General features: G+C 34.9%; 2 protein-coding genes across 2 annotated transcripts; both read right to left on the reverse strand.

Moving 5' to 3' along the window:
* Positions 1 to 459: 459 nt before the first annotated feature.
* LOC131955244 (putative peptidyl-tRNA hydrolase 2) lies at positions 460 to 10504 on the reverse strand. Its single transcript, XM_059319270.1, has 5 exons — positions 10426 to 10504; positions 5099 to 5331; positions 4113 to 4202; positions 3425 to 3633; positions 460 to 1670 (listed from the first exon to the last, which is right to left on the reverse strand). Exons 2-5 carry the CDS (start codon positions 5216 to 5218, stop codon positions 1469 to 1471), a joined length of 621 nt encoding a protein of 206 aa, XP_059175253.1. The 5' UTR covers positions 5219 to 5331; positions 10426 to 10504; the 3' UTR covers positions 460 to 1468.
* A 7193-nt stretch (positions 10505 to 17697) lies between these two features.
* Positions 17698 to 18913, reverse strand: LOC131955218 (GTPase IMAP family member 4-like). The gene is made up of 2 exons (XM_059319240.1): positions 18608 to 18913; positions 17698 to 18198 (listed from the first exon to the last, which is right to left on the reverse strand). The coding sequence occupies exons 1-2, from the start codon at positions 18911 to 18913 to the stop codon at positions 17698 to 17700; spliced, it is 807 nt and encodes a 268-aa protein (XP_059175223.1).
* Between the last annotated feature and the right edge of the window lie 1864 nt (positions 18914 to 20777).

The raw sequence follows: 20777 nt of genomic DNA on the forward strand, positions 1-20777 counted from the left end.
TTCTTAATTTATTCATATACACACATTTTCTGTAGAATTTTTAATAGGTCTAGTTTAAATTTATTTACATTGTCTTTTAAAATCACTTAAACTAATACAAGCGTAAAGATGACAGATTTAAATTTTATAAAATTCCTCAGCATCATGTACTGCATAGTTTAAACAACTTTCACAAGTGAAATCAGATTAAAAATTAAATGTTTCAAGACTGACTGAAAACTTCAGAATTAGCTTTAGGTGTTAAGTGATGTGCACAAAAGAATACTCTATATTGAAAAATACAATGTCTACCACTAATCTGCTTTGGAAACAGTATAAACATGGTTTACCCTAGAAACCAAAGTAATACGACCAGATTCACACCATAAGCTGAAGTAATATAACTGGGAAGGGGGGGGGGGGGGGGGGGGGGGGGATGGACAAATAATATTGTAATAGCATAATAATGTAATAACATGGATGAACATAATTCTAACTGGGATTCAAACTCTAAGACCTGCAGTAAAAATGCCAAGAAAACATTGTTTTAGTAATTTAACTGACGAAAAGAGATATTAGACACATCTGCATCACCACTCACCTTACTGACAAGATATAAATATTTATAATTGTTAAATGCAAATGGATGTCTTGACAAAAAGTATAACAATACAGTTTATGGAGAAACTATAAATAGGTATTTTTAAGAGACAATTTTTTCCTAAACATTGTATGAAATGATTCAAATTTTTAAAAATATATTACAAAGGGGACAGAACTCTCCCTGCTCACTTATAAAAAAATTACTTCAGGCATAATTCACTAACCAAGCTAAAAATATATGACTATAGAACATTGAATAAAATTTTACTGTGGCGTCTCCTCTGACTCCATAAAAAGACAAGGGCTAAATTCAACCAGATGAAATTAAAAAGAACTCTTCCATTATGGGGTACCAGTAGACTCAATCATATCAATAACCATAAGCCTATAAATGCCTTCACTGAAAAATTTCAATAACCAAATCATTTAGCTTAAAAAATAATTATTTCTAATGATCTAACTACATAAAATAATACGACTGAACAAACATCCAGTAGAAAAATAGAATTAGCCTTACTCCAAATGCTTTAACTTAAAATCACCTTTATTAAACTTATTATCCATAAACCTAACCCTCGAACATCACTTACATTGGCTAATGCTACCTCTAAATTTAGCTGAAATTACCATAATTAAAATTATTGATCATAAACCTAACCCTCTACATAACATCACTGACAGTGGCTAGCAGTAACTCTCAAGTTAGCTTAAATTACCTTTATTGAACTTATTAACCATAAACCTAACCCTCTAACATTACTGACAGTGTAGAATGCTACCTCTAAATTTAGCTTTAATCACCATAATTAAACTTATTGGTCATAAACCACTGACAGTGGCTAATGGTACCCCACAACAGAGTGGCACCTAAACAAACACAACATTTTTACAACAGCTTGAGATTCCCTGTCACCCTGTTGACATCCTCTACTTTACCAAACAGACCGAGCACCGTCCTGGAGCCAGAGGCCACCTGGGTGTGGCCAGCGTCCTGGACCAGGAAGTGGTCCAGCTGCAGGACAGCGGCCTGTGCTGCCAGAGTCTCCAGCTGTAGAGTGCTCTCCCCTCGCAGAACTATTTTTGTTTCCCTGCATTCAGAAAAAAAAAGAATCAGACTTAAAATGTTTTATAGTTAAACAGAGTCTGAAAATAAAAACACATTATTTCTTTAAAGATTTATCTTTTTTACGCAAATGGTAGTGCTTAAAGTTATACAGTGCTCTCCCCTCGCAGAACTATTTTTGTTTCCCTGCAGTTGGAAAAAAAATAATCAGACTTAAAATGTTTTAGAGTAAAAAAGGGTCCTAATGTTATAGAGTGCTCTCCCCTGGCAGCACTATTTATGTTTCACTGTGGTAGCGGAGAGGGGGTTTGGGGGCTATTAAAACAATATAACAATAAAAACCAATTATTTGATATAAAATATAACAATATTTATAATATTACAATTCTAGAGCCCCAGTCGTAGAATATTCCCTTACATCAATATTTAAAAAATGTTATACACTACTCTGTCAATAAAAACCCACCATTTTTTAAAAATGTGTTTCAACAATTAACTAAACACCCTGTGTTTAAAATTTTAAAAGTATATCTATATGATATGTCATTTGCTGGTGTAACATGGAACACCTGCCAACCACATTATCTTCATACACATAAATAAAATTTAGACTGCCCACTTTTGCAAGAACTATATAGAGATGCTAAAAATATATTTTTTAACAGACTGGACTTAAATTCTTTCTCTGATTTGACAGTATATTCAAACAGAAAATAATGCAATATTGAGCCCTCAAAAAGATAGATTAAATAAGCACAAATTGACTGGAATGGGTAGCTGCAACACATCTTATTATCCCCACCCGTCTGTAGGTCTCCACCTCTTCATTGAAGGTAAATGTTCACTAAAATAGAATAGTTCTTGGAAAAGCTATTTCAGTATACCTATGCAATAACATGTATTGTCTATGTGTACCATGTAATGATAATATTAAACAAAGTGATTTCTGAGTTTTGGAAATTTCTCGAGATAAACAAGTAGAATGTTTTAAGAAATAAATCTAAAATGACCACTAGATTTTTATTTTCTGAATTTCCAAATTTAGCAATATTTAAAATATTTTTTTTGTATGACAGGAAAAGTTAACTCTTTAAGACAGTAATGACAGTTTCCAGGGTTTGGTGCACTGGCTGGGCATACTGTAACCACGTTCCTAGGGTACGATAATATTTTAATTCAGTGTTTTATCAAATGCAAGTATTAAATTGGAAATCTAGGTCATGATTTTGCTAGAGCGACCATTTTAAGTTCTATATACTTTTTTATTTATTTTCCCGTTTTGTTGATTTTGTTGAAATTTGTACAATTTTTGTTTGAAAAAAAAAATCGGGAAACAGCAATTTTTCAATACTGCAGAACGCCATTCAGTGGCCGCGTCTTAAAGTTTAGGTGGCAGCATTAAAAACTTAACAATAATGAAAGTATTTATTTTAATACAAATCCAATAGAAGATTTTAAAAGATAAATGGACATACTTTCATTTTTCTATGATCAAGAGCTAAAGACAAATAATTCATATTGTTCTCCTGACAGAAGCATATTTTCCCCCCAATAATATCTTCTCTTTACTTTTCTTCTTTAAAACTAAGTAATTATAGATCTTCAATGAAAAAAACTATTTATTAAAATTAACATTAGTGTGTAAGACATTTAATTAAGATTAATTTATACTTGTAATGTGTGGGTTATACATAAACGGACTGTGAGTGAACTTTTAATTTTAAAAATTCAGCAACTTCTGACACAACTAATAAAATGATCTCTAAACATTAACATTACCCTAGATGACCCCAGGCCATCAACATCTCTGCTTTGAGCTCGTCTTCCATCATGTTCCGGAACAAATTGAGGGCTGCATGCGCCACTTGAGCCGCCACCTTACCCACGCCCATGTTAAGTTCACTGTTCACAACAAACACCATCTTGAATGTATCAGAGGTTAGGAAGTCGTCCTCGTCACTGCTATCACTTGTGCCTTGGAGATCTGCCTGTTGAGTTTAAAAACAACAACTTTACTTTTGGAAACAAATTATTTTTTTAAAACCTTTTTAAAATCTATACAATAACTAGAAATAATTTTAGAAGTTGTTTTTTCTTGTATTAAAGAAAATAGATCTCCAAAAGATTTTTAAAAAGTAATCAATATAGAAATATTTCGCTGAAACCTGACTTTATGTACAAACATCAATTTTTTCATTTATAACAAAATGTTTGAACCATGTTCTTAGCAAAAATGATTTACTATCAAAGAATACTTTCTGTCAAAAATTAAAGTAAGAATTAATATGGGTTATCAATATAATGCACATTTGTTTATCTGTAATAAATAAGAATAGAAAATAAAACAAAATCAATAAATAGAAAATGTGGAGCTAAATTTAAATGAATAGAAACTATGGCAACAGGAAAAATGTGTAGAACATAAAAGCAAAACAAGTATCATTTAAAGTTAGTTTTAGGGTCTAACCTCTAGTGGTGTGTCAAGATTTTTGTCAGTATTCTCTAGTATCCAATCTGCTGCCTGGTCTGCTGTAAGGTTCCCTGTGTAGAAGAGGGCCTGTAAGAAATGCAAATAATAAATGTTAAATTGTTATTCTACCGGTATGTTTTAGTTATTATTTAACTGTTTTCTAGTTGCAATGCAGCAATATTATATTAAATGTTTTTAGCTAACAATGGAAGATAATAGAGTTTTTATTAAACAATATTAATTTTTCCTGTTTGCTTTTCAAAGACTGTTCAGTGTTGTTCAACAATAATAGCACATTCTCCAGTTGTTCCAGTAACTATATCATAAAAAACAGATTCTCAGTTTCTTGTATAACATTATACTCCTTAACTTTTATGACGTACACATAGCTTGAAAGCATGTTTTAATTGTTTGATATATATTTAGTTTACTAGTGTATTTTATAATTTTTTAAACACAGCAACATATAATTGTCAAAAAGAAAGAGTAAAATAAAATAGAATGTAAACAACATCTGTTTCAGTTCAGAACTTTTTTTTTCATGAACTGTTCAAGAAAAAAAAAGTTAAAATTTAAAATATGATTACTCTGATACTCTAATGAGTATCTAACTCAAGTTTGGGTTTTGTAAGTAAAGGTGGCTGGGTATAGTGCTGACCACACTATCGCTTCATATGCCAAGGTTAAAGAAACAAGTGAACTCTACTTCACTTTCCCCGTAGACCGTCAGGTCTGAAAGGGAACTTTACTTACTTTTACTCTGATAGTAAATTGAAAAGTTATAGAAGAGTTATTATATAAATACTTTGATAGTTTATTGAAAATTAATAAAAGAGTTATTTTATGATTTCTCTGATCATCATCATTCCTTTGTGGCCCCTGGGGAGCAAAGGGCTACAACTTAATCTGTGCCCATGTGAGCCCAGCAGTTTTCGCCTCTTCTGATAATTGATTGAAAAGTAGAAGAGCTATATTATGATTACTCTAATGGCTGCATTCCGAGAGAATCCCAGGCTCATGATTTGAGAAACAGCTTCCTCATTTGGCTGAAAGAGTGGCTGGTTTGAGTTCTGGTTAGAAGATTCCTCCCTATCAGCAGACATGGTGCTGCCTTGAGAAGAAAACACTGGGAGAAAGTTTTCAAACTTTGTCGACCAATCACTTTAGTAGCTGGTTAATCACTTCTGGACAAAAGTTTAAGCAATTGTTGATAAATCTGTAAAGAAATAAAACATAAATTAGCAGTAATCTAATATAATATTTCCTAAGAAGGGTTATATTATTTAATGATATACCAGTTTAGTTAGTAGGAAAGTCGGCATTGAGATAGATAAAGGTTTTTCGTGAAAGTTCTGGCTCAGTCTTAAGATCAGCTGGTCTATATCTCAATTTGAAGATAAAATAATATATAACATAAGTATATGAGTAGTTTTTATTACTAATGTAAAACATAGTAGAGAAAATTCATGGGAAATATGTAGCTTTTAGTAGGCCTGGCTGTAGGGCCTACTAAACATATTTTTTTTATGATCAAATATATTTAATTGATTGGCTTGCCAGTTACTGTTTTTCTAGTTATTTGGCAGATTTAGATATTGATTGTTTTTAAAGCTGAATTATTTTAGTACCTATTTAAATAAATTAATAATATTAATATAGAACTATTTTACATTGGAATAGGTAAATTAAGAAATAATTTAATTTAAAATGTAGTGAGACCTGCTAGTAAGACTATACTTAAACACTATACTAGACTATAGGCCAAGATAATAATTTTATTGTTAAATTAATCAATCATCCCTTAACACTACATTACAACATTCATAACTTAACAATTAAAACCTGGGCTGTTTGAGAACCTGAACTACCTCAGTTGATTTTCTCATTATTTTCAGCCATCTTAACTTAACTATGGGGTAATCCATAAATGCCAAAATGCTTTTTTTTTTACATTTTGTATCTCCACCCTCCCCTCTGTCACATATCGTCACAAAAAGCCACCCCACCCCCTAAAATGACATCACACCTCAGCCTACAACCCCCTTCAATTTTTCTTAAAAATCAATATTTTTCAAAAGTCTTGTCTGAACTTTGTCATCTCATAGCGTTTTTTAATCAATTCCTATTGCAATTTATTAAAACTGTTTTCTAAAATTAAAAATGTGAAACAATGTCTAAATCTCATTTTCTAACATCGCTTTTTTATAATGCAAAGGTATGACTGTGACGTGACACCATTTGAACCACCCTCACCCTCATCACACACCGTCACAAAATTACAGACCCCCCCCCCCGTCCCCCTTACAAGTGAGACGTCATTTATGGACGACCTCAAACTATCTCGATCCTCTGCTGCTCTAAGTTAAGTAGTTGTTCTACAGGCAGCCCAGTCGGTAGTGAATAATAAATTGAACATTGAAGACTGAATTCAATTACCAACCTAACAGCAGTGAAAAGTAAGGGTCTTGAGAAACTGCAAAATGTTGGGAAAATTTTACCACACCCAAACACTTTTTAGTTTGTATTTAAATAATTTTAATTTTTAAGTTCTGATTTTGATTCAACAACTTTCTATTGTGGTTTTTTGAACACCACAGGGTTCATGCTCAAAAGTACAAATAAAATTCCAGGAGTTTTCCAGGACTTTTCCAGGAGTTTAAAAAAATTCAAGGAGATTTTAAAAACAAAAAAGAAACCCAATTTGTACATTTTTAAAAAAAAAGCTTACTTAATAATACATTTAATTAGCTAAGCCAATGCAAAAATTTAATTTCAGTAAAAGTAAAACATATATTAGTTATATATTAGGTTAGAGGATATCAATCTGACTACAGACCAGTTTGAATTTTCAAAATCTGACCATAAACAAAAAAGTTATGATTTTTTTTGTCATTAAAAAAACAGCAGTTTTTTTAAAGAACCTGGATAGACCCTGAAAGAGGATAAATACTGGGAGGGTATGGACCAAATTTTAAAGAGTTTTTCAATATAAAAGAGGTATAAATGCAAGCAGACTTCACCAATTAATATCATTCCGTGATATTTTATTGATTTTTATTGATTTTTGGATGCCAAATCCATTGATGCTAGGCTAGTCGGTCAACCCGATGAACATGTGAGACGAATATTATGTAATTTCAGAGACAAAAGTCTGGCAAGATTTCTTCATCTATGCCCAAGGATTAGTAACATCAACTCCACAAAGTGAAGGGGAAAGGGAGGTGGGGTATGAAACCACCGTACGAGTGTTACACAACATCAAAGGCGACGATCGTCGGCTTGTCGCGTCACGGAGTAGTGGGGGCGGGTTGAGCTAATGATGTTACGTTGGGTGTTACATACCGTGTAGGATGGTCAGTGTCTTCCCCCACCCACCCCAGCCCGTTTTGGTCGATTTGGCAAGCTAGAATCAAGCGTATTAACAATTTTTAGTCAACCGGAAAAAAAAGCCACGGGAAAAATTTAGTTTATTTTCTATAGCAATTTTTACGAAAAATTAATGTATAAAATAAAATAATGAAACGTTACGCGAATCAGCATTGTTTGATCGGGTCGCAGCTTTCCGGGTTTTCTAAAGAAGATTAATTTTGACGATTAGTCCTGAGCCGCAAATACTACTACAACTTGTTTTTGCTGTTTCAATAGTTTAAGACAAAGTTATGAAACATGCCTGTCTACTTTAAAAATCCAAAAGCCGACAAGTCAAACACGGGAACACATGTAGGCCTATCTATCTTTAGAAATTGTTTATAGTATCATCCATTCGGGTCAATCGCCTAGCGTCACGTGACCACACACTCGGCTGTGCCACACGATGTGTAGATCACGACAGTGCAATTCAGTCGGACGACGGCCGATGCGTTTATTTTTATTTTCGTCCCATTTAAAAACTACTATTCAATTATTGGCGGCACAAAATCAAATAATTTCGGTCGGGTTTTGCGCCGCGGGTTAATAAAATTTCATGAGATTTCAGGAAAAATTTAAAAATTCCAGGAGATTTTTACGTTTTTTAAGATTCCAGGAGTTTTCCAGGACCTCCTGGAATTTCGGGAGGCCGCACGAACCCTGACACCACCTTGTTTAAAGCCGCCTGATAGAGGCCTACCACCTTTGGGTTAGGCATGGCATAGATTCTACATTCTATAATCACTATCTAGATCTATATGGTTTAGTTACTGTATGTTAGGTCTAGGCGGCCTAGGGTTGGCACTAGACAGGGTTAACGCCTTGAGGTTTGTTGAGGCCACGCGGGGGGGGGATCTGTCCGGGATTCAAAGGGTCGATTCTAAAAATTAAAATATCATCCCTTGTATGTTGTATTATTTACGAGCATCTAAATTTTGAAAAAATTCAAGACCCCATAGAATCATAGAATATACTCAATATAGAGTCTAGATCAGGGGTTCCCAACCACGTGCCCGCCGAACGATACGTATGCGCCCGCCTCTCACTATTCGACAGAGACAGAATTTTTTTCATAAACATTATTGAAAGGTTGGAGGGGATGGAAATCAAAAGTTTGAAGGGGGGGTGCAAATCGAGGGTATGAGGGGGGGGGGGGTGCAAATCGAGGGTATGAGGGTCGCTACGCTTCTGGTTTGTCGATTTAAAATAGATGGTGCCCGCCACCCTACCGATATTTCAGAATGTGCTCTAGAGAAAAAAAAGGTTGGGAACCCCTGGTCTAGATCTATGCCTTCCAAATTGTGGGTGAAAAGTAATTTCGCAGGTATGTCTCGCATTTTACCGCCTTGTCTTTTCGCGTCTCAAATTTTCCCCTTACCCGAAACGGCCGAAAGAACAACACTACAACTGACAACAGGACTAGATCTAGATCTATCTAGATTCGGTAAAATCACGATATAGCGTCAGTTATTATTCCGGAACTGTACAGCAGTAAAAAACAGTAAAACCATGGCATAGTCTGTCGAGCCGTTCCGGAACCCACCGGAAATACTGTAAACCATCATTTATTTGCCGCCATATTATTTTTAATACATAATGTTGAAAAATGTGCAAGGATTGGTTTTAGTTGCAATTTAAATACTGTTTTGCTAATTATTTTCTATTTCTAATTATTTTAAGTGTATGTGCTAATTATTGCTGCTACTAAACAATACTAAACATTATTCTAGTTATTCTTACTACTTTTAACTTTAGTAAATCTAATTGTCTTATTTACTAACAGAACTACACTAGAGTTGGTTGTCGCAAATCTTCTGCAGGTTTTTTCTGTTTCTTAAAAAAAAACATTAGGCCTAATTACTACACTCGACTTTATTAATAATATTTACTAATTAGATTTACTAATTGTTGCTAATTTTTTGTCAGTTAAACATTAAATAAATTAAGTTAAAACATTAATTTAATGCACTTGACTTTAATACTTTATTTTTCTTTCAACGGTCAAATAAACTATGGTTTACATTACAATAACGAATGTTACCGAAACTCAACGAACATTACCCAAAAATTTCCGACTCGCTATATCGTGATTTTACCCTAGATTCTAGATCTAGATCTAGTCTAGAATCTAGATTCTACTAGAATTCTAGATCTACAACTACAACTACAACAGATTTTTTTTTTAATTTTTTGGTAATCTATCGTTTTGGGTACGTAAAATCGCCCGCGGCTATTAATGTACGAAAAAGTTACCTCATTGTCAAGGCTTTAGTAGAAGTATATTGTGATATATTTGTGTCAAATATTATAGATAAATGAATAATAAACCTAAATCAATGGCTAAATATATCAATATATGCCAGAAATTAACTTTAAACAGCAGTGTTTGCTATATAAACAGCAGCCATTTGTAAAATAGAGTGACTTCCGCCTGTCTCGCGCTATATCCGCTATAAAAAAAAACTTAAACAAGATGGCTGCTATAGTAAATGAGCATGGTTGCATCTGTTGAAAACATCGCTAGTCTTCATTTATTACTGAAAAGTTTTAATTCAATTGTTTAAAAACAGGTACATAAATGAAAGAAGGAAACATTTTTGTATTTTTCAAAACATAAATCCTCCTCAAAATGTGAAATAATTATTAAAATTTAAGGGGTCACCTGTTTTTCACATTACTAGTCGCGGGCGATTTTACGTAGGCCTACCCAAAACGATAGATTACCAATTTTTTTTTTATTAACTATTACTGGTATTATTATTTATAATAATTTAATATTTATTAACCTTCCAATCTCACTACGACAATAATTTACTGTAAAACGCGAACACCGGGAAATTTATTTAGATTTTAGTTCACATTTGTTCAATTTATTTTTCTATAAGACAAATCTTTAAATTACCCTTTAATAAAATAATCTGGAATGAACTAGACGTCTAAACACAGATCTTACAACAACCATGGAGGCTACCATGTTTACTATGAGTCATGGGAATTAAAAAGCTTCTTTTACTATTTCGCATTTTATAATAAATAATTGTTAATTATTTTTCTTCCAATAAGAGGTCTGTCTTTGATATAATTTATGGATTATTTGAATTAGATACATGAATTGTCTGAATGTTATAATAATAATTTAAAACAAAAAAGACTCAAAGCATCACTGTTGATGACCCTGGACCGAATCAGATACAAATGTAGAATTTAATTGGTTGCTCAACACTGAGACGATTCTACTTAAATATGTTCCTGACCAGTGTTTCTTCCAGATTTTTTTCTCCGGGGGGGCACTTGAAATTTTCGGGGGGTGGGCGGTAGACTTTCTTCGGGGGGGGGGGCGGACACTGTTAAAAGTATATATTTTCTATATAAGTTATATAAATTTCATTTCGTTCGGGGGACGGTAAAAACATTTCGGGGGGAAGAGATGCCTGAAAGAAACTACAAGGCAGACACTAGATCTCTCCTAGAAGGGTTGATGTCACCAGCTATCAAGCTTCGTCTGCCCAGGAGATTGAAATCGGGACTTGATGATTTACCAATCATTAGTTATCTGAACACAATGAGTTGTAGGCTAATTATGACTGTTTTTTACTTTCTCGTATATACGTAGTATAGAGAAAGTATTGTAATCGTGCAAACAAAAAAATCGAGATTTCTACAAATCTCGACGTTTTACACCTCACTGATACGGAAAAACATAATTTTGCAATCTTGTCCGTATGTCTGTGTGTGTGTGTGTCTGTGTGTCTGTGTGTCTGTGTGTCCGTGTGTAAACACGATAACTTGAGTACCGTTACAGCTAGGCTGGTGAAATTTCATATATAAGTATTTTATCAAAATCGTAGATCCGTATCAACTTTTGAGCGAATTCCGATAACCGGAGGTGGTACTTTTTCTACTTTGAATTTTTCAAAAGCCTATAACTTGAGTACTATTTCAGATAGATAAATGAAATTTGATATGTAAGTAAAAGAGCTAATTCTCTACCTTCTATCAAATTTTGAGTAATTTCCGTTGACCGGAAGTACTTATTTACGCTATTTCCGATTTCTCAAAAAACGCATGTAAATTTATAAAGTACTAATAATATTGCGCACTATTATGCGCTTTTTTTATTTAGCGTTCACTTGGTGTGCATTTCTTTTTTCTACGAGATTATATTCTACTAGAATACCCGTCATCCGTTGGATAACTGTGGGTTTCGGGGGTCATCCATCAAAAAACATCACGTCTATCACTCAGAGGCATAGCGACCCTTCCCGGCGCCCGGGGACAAAGTTTTCGATTTGAACCCCCCCCCCCTCAAACTTTTGATGTGCACCCCCCCCCCCACTCAAACTTTCGATTTGAACCCCCCCTCAACCTATCAATTTATTTTTCCAAACCATTTTGGCGCCCCAACATATGTCCCCCCCCTTCCCCCCTCCACCTCCCCACCCCCCCTTCCCCCCCGCCTCCCCTCCCCACCCCCCGCCTCCCCTCCCCACCCCCCGCCTCCCCTCCCCTACCGTCCCCCCCCCCCTCCTCGGTACGCTACTGCAGTGTCACTTATCGTCACAAAAAACAGACCCCACATTCAAATATATGTTTTTTATCTTTTAAAAACACCGAAAACACCGATTTCGGACTATCCCTTCATAAACTGACGTCACATGTGACCTACTCAACTCTACTTCACCTGCCCAGTGTCCTGCCAAGTCTCAGACAACATGTTTTTATCGTTTAAAAAACAATTCCAGCCGAGCATGTATCTGACCACACTATCCTTTCATATGCTTAGGACAAAGAAACAGATGAACTCTACTTCACCTGTATCTTGCCAAGTTCAGATAGGCAACGTTATCATTCACATCTAAAAAAAAAATTGAAAAAAAAAATTTCATTGACATATTGGTCTAGAACCCGTGCCTCCTGCATGAGAGCTGACTACGCTACCATTTTAGCTATTTACTCGTGACGTCACAAGTGAATTTTTATACTATACTATGTGTCTCCTTATGCAACTTGATTTACGCGTATAGATTCTAGATCTAGATCTAAAAATAAGTCTAGTAGTACTAACTTTCAAATTAAATTTTATCTTAAATAAGCCAAACAAAGATTTATATAAAATAATTAAGGCCTGAAATAGATTCTAGATGTAGAATTTACATTGAATCTAGTGACCTACATCTAGGCTAGATCTAGATCTAGATATCTAGGCTAGATTCATAAATTTCCTTCGATAGCTGATCTTTAGATCTAGAGAAATTTATCGTAAAACTAAATGAAAAAGACAGTTGAAAATTGATATAAGTGTTGGAACGTAATAAATACAGCAAACGGACGTATTGTTAAAGTTATGACCGACAGAAAATTAGATTTAGAACGCGTTAAACTTTTGAATGGGAACACAATTTTCTTCAATAGACGCCGCCATTTTATTGTACTAAAGAGTAAACAAAAACCTGTGACGTCACTATTCCCACAAAGTTTAGTCAAGGTTTTAACATTTTAAAAAAAAATGGGTTATTCTGCGTAGGAATAAATCAATAAATTAATTAACGTCTTTAAATAAATTTGTGATCAACAGTCTGTCTGCATTAAAAAATTATTCTCTACCTGCATACCATTTTACAGCTTTCCAGATAGAGTCGAACATATCACAATTTTCGATCAGGCAAACAAATAAATATTCAAACATGTAAACAAAGTTGAGTTTTAGTAGTATACTAGAATACCCGTCATCCGTTGGATAACTGTGGGTTTCGGGGGTCATCCATAAAAAACATCACGTCTGTCACTCAGAGGCATAGCGACCCTTCCCGGCGCCCGGGGACAAACTTTTCGATTTTAACCCCCCCCCCAAGATTTCGATTTTCAACCCCCCCCCCCTCAAACTTTTGATGTGCACCCCCCCCCACTCAAACTTTCGATTTGCACCCCCCTCAACCTTTCAATTTATTTTTCCAAACCATTTTGGCGCCCCAACATATGTCCCCCCCGCCCCCCCTTCCCCCCTCCACCTCCCCCCGCCTCCCCTTCCCCCCCCCCTCCCCGCCTCCCCCCCCCCCGCCTCCCCTCTCGCCCCCCCCCCCCTCCTCGCTACGCTACTGCAGTGTCACTTATGGTCACAAAAAACAGACCCCACATTCAAAAATATGTTTCTTATCTTTTAAAAACACCGAAAACACCGATTTCGGACCATCCCTTCATATACTGACGTCACATGTGACCTACTCAACTCTACTTCACCTGCCCAGTGTCCCGCCAAGTCTCAGACAACATGTTTTTATCGTTTAAAAAACGATTCCAGCCGAGCATGTCTCTGACCACACTATCCTTTCATATGCTTAGGAAAAAGAAACAGATGAACTCTACTTCACCTGCCCTGTATCCTGCCAAGTTCAGATAGGCAACTTTATCATTCACATCTAAAAAAAAAATATTGAAAAAAAAATATCATTGACATATTGGTCTAGAACCTGTGCCACCCACATGAGAGCGGGCTACGCTACCAACTTAGCTATTTACTCGGGACGTCACAAATGAATTTTTATACTATACTTTTGAGTCTCCGCGCATAGATCTAGTAGTAGTAACTTTCAAATTAAATTTAATCTTAAATTAGCCAAACAAAGATTTATATAAAATAATTAAGGCCTGAAATAGATTCTAGATGTATTAAGGCCTGAAATAGATTCTAGATGTAGAATTTACATTAAGTCTAGATCTAGAATTTACACTGAGTCTAGTAGTGACCTAGAATCTAGATCTAGGCTAGATCTAGGCTAGATTCATAACTTTCCTTCGAAAGCTGATCTTTAGATCTAGAGAAATTTATCGTAAAACTAAATGAAAAAGACAGTTGAAAATTGATATAAGTGTTGGAACGTAATAAATACAGCAAACGGACGTATTGTTTAAGTTATAGCCGGCAGAAAATTAGCTTTGTAACGCGTTAAACTTTTGAATGGGTCACAAAGTTTATGATGGAGTCCGCCATTTTTACTGTACCAAAAAAGTAAACACATCAAGGGACGTCACTATCCCCACAAAAATTATTCAAAGTATTAACATTTTTAAAAAAATACGGTTAATTTAACTATGAATAAATCAATAAATTAATTAACGTCTTTAAATAAATGTGTGATTAACAGTCTGTCTTAAAACAAAAATTGTTCTCTACCTACATACTATTTTACAGCTCTCCACGATGAGTGCAACTATGCGAGATAGTCGATCAGGCAAACAAAAAAACAAACAAAAAAACAAACAAATAAATATTCAAACATGTAAACAAAGTTGAGTTTTAGTAGTATACTAGAATACCCGTCATCCGTTGGATAACTGTGGGTTTCGGGGGTCATCCATCAAAAAACATCACGTCTGTCACTCAGAGGCATAGCGACCCTTCCCGGCGCCCGGGGACAAAGTTTTCGATTTGAACCCCCCCCCCCCCCTCAAACTTTTGATGTGCACCCCCCCCCCCCCACTCAAACTTTCGATTTGAACCCCCTCAACCTATCAATTTATTTTTCCAAACCATTTTGGCGCCCCAACATATGTCCCCCCCCGCCCCCCCCCCTTCCCCCCTCCACCTCCCCACCCCCCGCCTCCCCTTCCCCCCCCCCCCCCGCCTCCCCTCCCCACCCCCCGCCTCCCCTCCCCTACCGTCCCCCCCCCCCCTCCTCGGTACGCTACTGCAGTGTCACTTATCGTCACAAAAAACAGACCCCACATTCAAATATATGTTTTTTATCTTTTAAAAACACCGAAAACACCGATTTCGGACTATCCCTTCATAAACTGACGTCACAGGTGACCTACTCAACTCTACTTCACCTACCCAGTGTCCTGCCAAGTCTCAGACAACATGTTTTTATCGTTTAAAAAACAATTCCAGCCGAGCATGTATCTGACCACACTATCCTTTCATATGCTTAGGACAAAGAAACAGATGAACTCTACTTCACCTGCCCTGTATCTTGCCAAGTTCAGATAGGCAACGTTATCATTCACATCTAAAAAAAAAAAAAATTGAAAAAAAAAATTTCATTGACACATTGGTCTAGAACCCGTGCCTCCTGCATGAGAGCTGACTACGCTACCATTTTAGCTATTTACTCGTGACGTCACAAGTGAATTTTTATACTATACTATGTGTCTCCTTATGCAACTTGATTTACGCGTATAGATTCTAGATCTAGATCTAAAAATAAGTCTAGTAGTACTAACTTTCAAATTAAATTTTATCTTAAATAAGCCAAACAAAGATTTATATAAAATAATTAAGGCCTGAAATAGATTCTAGATTAAGTCTAGATCTAGAATTTACATTGAATCTAGTGACCTACATCTAGGCTAGATCTAGATCTAGATCTAGGCTAGATTCATAAATTTCCTTCGATAGCTGATCTTTAGATCTAGAGAAATTTATCGTAAAACTAAATGAAAAAGACAGTTGAAAATTGATATAAGTGTTGGAACGTAATAAATACAGCAAACGGACGTATTGTTTAAGTTATAGCCGGCAGAAAATTAGCTTTGTAACGCGTTAAACTTTTGAATGGGCCACAAAGTCTATGATGGAGTCCGCCATTTTTATCGTACCAAAAAGTTAACACATCAAGGGACGTCACTATCCCCACAAAGTTTATTCAAAGTATTAACATTTTTTAAAAAATACGGTTAATTTAACTATGAATAAATCAATAAATTAATTAACGTCTTTAAATAAATTTGTGATCAACAGTCTGTCTGCATTAAAAAATTATTCTCTACCTGCATACTATTTTACAGCTTTCCAGATAGAGTCGAACATATCACAATAGTCAATCAGGCAAACAAACAAATAAATATTCAAACATGTAAACAAACTTGACTTTTAGTAGTATATAGATAGATAGATTTTAAGAAATGTGAGTATTTAAAATGGATTAAAAATCATGTCTAGAAGTCTATATCCCGAGTTGCCATCCCCTGTAGTGTTATATTAGAATATTCGAGAAAGTTTAGGGGAGATCATTCCCGGTTTATTTTCCTAAGTATTATTGTAGGACTATATTTATTCAAAGGGTGATTGTATTACATATATGACAAATATTTCGGGCTTGTTAAATGTGTTCTAGGCCTACTATAATAACACAATAAAATTTGGGAGTTGATCCTGAAATTCATCGATCATTAGTAACCCATCTAGAAAAAATGCGATTTAAAGGCATTTTTACCCCACTTTACTAATTAATTTCTGTTAGGATGACGATGTTTTTTAAAAACTATGTAAGGCATAAAATGATGTTTCAATAGACACCCCATTAAAGCAATTTTTGTTTTAATTTAGGCCTCTTAGTCATCGTAATTTATTGAAAGATATTTAAAAATAACGATTTGCTTTCTTGTTTATGCTTGAATTTAGGCCAAGACCCAGATTTACATCTCTTTTTGCACAGTAGTTTCCAACCAGATCAAGTATTAAGTGATTGAATATATATATATATATATATATATATATATATATAATTATAAAATCAATTACAAAACAAACATCTTCGAGACAATATTTTAATAATATGAACAGGTAAAAATTAAACAAATAATAGGAAAAAAAAGAAGTTTTTAAATGCAGATTGGTTTTCATTACTCCATAAATTATATAAATTATTGTAAAAATGATATAACTAACCCAATGCCCGTATTAATTCGACGTAAACAAAATGTCATTAAAAGCATATTAAAAAAAACCCGTCCCAATTAATGTTCTAAATCCACGATCATAGACCAGAAACATTATAGCTTCTAGACACAATGTCGTCTTCTAGTGCATCTATAAAACAATACCGAAAGAAAAATCAGTTGCAGTGATAAGCAAACGTAACTCTAGTTATAGATCTAAAGTTATGTAAAATGATATTATTCTAAGCAAATGCACAACCTTGCGGGATCAAAATGTTTTCAAGTTCTCTAGGTTCTGTCTTAAGCCTAGTAATTTTTAAATATTTTTTGTCACGTTTTACTTTGTTCGAATGTTTTATTTAAATAAAGAATAAAAATATAGTATGTAGTTCTATGTCGTTTGGATTTTCACTAAAGCAATTGTCAATTAATTGTTGTTATGAGTGTACTTTGGATGCACACCTTGAATCCTTTCTCTGTATAGGAGCACAACTATCTGAAGCATCTCTACAACTCATTAGGCGAAGAAATGTAGGGCTCGATTTACTTGAAATTGTTCTATCTCTTTCTTAAGATCTTCCGCCTCGGTCATGACATCATCTAATAATCTGGTGCCGTGCGCTTCTTCAGCTATCACTGAGATCCAGTAATGGATTTGGAAGTTCATGTCTTCAATGACGTTTGCCGGGGATTTCAGCTTCTCCATGTGGATCCCAAGTATTCTCAGGCTGTTCTGTAAAGGACTGTTGAGGATTTGATTCATCTCCATGTATTGCTCAGATTGTTTCGAACATTTTGGCTCTTTTTCCAAATATTTTTTAAATGTCGAGGTTACTTTTTCAGTAAGTTGTAAGAAATTTGCTGTTGGGTTTATTTCTGAATCGGTTGAATTTCCGTTCACTGGTAGGTTAGTTAAATTCAGGTTATTATTATGAGTTAAAATTCCAAATGCAGAAATGACTTTTTCAGTATCATCTTTCAAGACTTTAGCCGAATCTTTCATCAGATTTAAGTCCCCCTGTAATATTGATATCCTGTGCCTCAGTTTTATCTTAAGCGCGTCAAGAAAAAAGTCTAACAAAATCCGATCTCTTTGTCGAACTAGAGAGAACTTTCCAAATTCACTTGATGTATACATATAGAGTTGACGTTGCAGAATTAGAATTGTTTCTATTGTTTCTTGCTTCTGCCTAGTTGTACCCCTGTTGTTGCATAAAACAACACGGTAATTACATTCTCTGAACAAATCAGCAAAAGCACAATACTGCGTTTTTTAAATCAATATTAGCCCCTACGTGTGTGTGAAAAAGATCGGCGTGTGTCATCACGACGATGCAATTGTTTTTTAAAATACTACGCCCAAATATTTCTTTAAGGACTTTTACCGTCATTTTATCTTCGGCAGTAAAGCCATGTAAGAAACTCACAATAAGTAACAAAGCATTGAAACCTCCTTCACATATTTTCATAGCCTCAATCATATTGCCTCGAGTGAATTTAGTGTTATCTATTTCATCAAGTTCTGTGTCCATTAATCCTGGAGTATCAACAACATCAAAATACATTTCTTTATATTGCAAGCCATGTAGCTCCACTGTTTTAGTACACGCAGTCGCATTTGTGCTTTGTTTGAAGACTTCTTTTTGAAGCAAGGTGTTTGCTGTAGAGCTTTTACCCGCGCCCGTCTTCCCCATTAGAAGAAATTTGCGTCTGCTAGTTTGCGAGTTTCCCATTGTGAATCTACAAATCAAAAGAAAAAAAATAACGATTTTGAAAAACTGAAAATATAAAATATTTTACTTTTGATTTGTAAAAATATAATATTTGTTACACGAAGAACACTGCATACAAAAAGAGCTCAATAAATAATGCAAATGTATGTCTAACATGAATGATTTATCGTGAAGTATTATAGTTTTCGTTCTGGTAGTCTTTTACATAATCTATAACGGACAATACTCTACAAGTCAACAATGGTCTATGTGATGGGGGGTTTCATATATATTATATAATTATATCTTCTCTAAATCTTTTCTATATTCTGATCTGCTACTATTCATACGACAACTATTATACTTGTGAGTAGGACGGGAATCACTCTTATGTTCCGCAGACACTAATTAACAAAAGTCAACCACTTCGTTGATGAAAAGAACACTAACTTTATTAATACACACTTATTTGCACAATATCAAAGAATACATCCGTCTCCTACAATTACTAACCCCCAACTCACGTTACTGCCGCGCCACAAATATTGTATTCAACATGCGCACAATACTCCCGCACCAAATCGTCTACAGTCAAGTTCGCACCGTCCTTTGTAACCTCTACTAGTCGTCTAATTCTTTATATCTACGCTATGACATCTCCTCCCCCCTACAATTAAAAAAAAAACTAATACTATTAGTTTTTTTTTCTGTCTTCTTAGTCAATCATCGTATAAATACATAGTCATAGCGTCATCAATGACTGAATTATATTAACATTTCAATAACAACAATTCCAGCATTCACATTTTCAAAAAACAAACGACAACAATGTCATGCCGCATCTTGAACTGCCAGTAGAGAACTTTATCATCTGTATTGACAAATTTACAAAATATACGTCAGTCAATGAATCTTTATCTTCGGTAAAGACTGTTCCACAAAAGTTTATCATCTGTGTAGACAAATTTACAAAATATACGTCACTCAATGAATCTTTATCTTCGGTAGAGACAGTTCCACAAACGTTTATCATCTGTGTAGACAGTTTTCCCTGTTATATTTGACGTCTAAATGTTCCCTTGAGCTTTATAAACACAAAACTTGGCAACACTGTGACTGAAAAACAAATATTTATAAGCTGAAGTTGCCGTTACGACTTGATCGAAAATTGACCGCGACCGTGCGTAAGGCTTTTGTTAGCTGGTTATGGTGACCCTTCTTGCCGTTACGACTTGGTCGGAAATTGACCGCGACCATGCGTAAGGCTTCAGTAATCTGGTTAGGATGACCCATCTCACATTAATTTGGTTCCTCTAGATGTGTTACTTGACGTGATCCTGCGGACGTGTCCTTGACGATGTGTTTCATATGTTCACGTTCATGATGTACTGGTCGTTTGACTGCTGCATTTAAGCTGGGCATCAGTGCGTAGCATTCACGAAGATGACGTCATATTCTGAGAAAATATGAGCGGACATGTCGTCTTAAACATATGCCAGCTAAGCGTTTTTGTGCCCGTCGGACAAATAACCTTCCTCTTTTAAAGAAAAAACCCACCAAATTTTGATATGCTGGTTATTTGTCCACGACACACTACATAATAATAATAGTAACTACATTATTATAATTATCAACAAAATATCAACTACATTACTAAATCATTAACTACACACGACTAGCATTAAAATAGAAAGAGATCTACTACACACAAAGAAAAGACATGTGTGTTGTATTGCGTGTCACATATCTGTAGTGCAGGAGCAGCTCTCTGCCTGGGACTGTAGACTATACATAGCCATAATTATTCATCCTCCAATAGCAACTAATATATTCTTCACTTTATGGCTATAATGGAGCAGCTCTCATTATACCATATTATGACAAC

The sequence above is a fragment of the Physella acuta genome, unplaced genomic scaffold (assembly GCF_028476545.2).
Source record: "Physella acuta isolate Inbredline_101_S28 unplaced genomic scaffold, ASM2847654v3 ptg001058l, whole genome shotgun sequence".
Taxonomy (NCBI): domain Eukaryota; kingdom Metazoa; phylum Mollusca; class Gastropoda; family Physidae; genus Physella; species Physella acuta.

Bases quoted from the DNA above. Each gene is read 5' to 3' on its own strand.
- LOC131955244 (XM_059319270.1), bottom strand. From the start codon at position 5,218: ATGTCTGCTGATAGGGAGGAATCTTCTAACCAGAACTCAAACCAGCCA. The intron at 4,203-5,098 runs GTAATCATAATA...CATTTCTTACAG, and splicing joins CTCGGAATGCAGCCATTAGA to GCCCTCTTCTACACAGGGAA. The intron at 1,671-3,424 runs GTAATGTTAATG...TTCTGAATGCAG, and splicing joins ATGGCCTGGGGTCATCTAGG to GGAAACAAAAATAGTTCTGC.
- LOC131955218 (XM_059319240.1), bottom strand. From the start codon at position 18,913: ATGGGAAACTCGCAAACTAGCAGACGCAAATTTCTTCTAATGGGGAAG. The intron at 18,199-18,607 runs GTGAGTTTCTTA...TCAATATTACAG, and splicing joins TCAATGCTTTGTTACTTATT to GGGGACTTAAATCTGATGAA.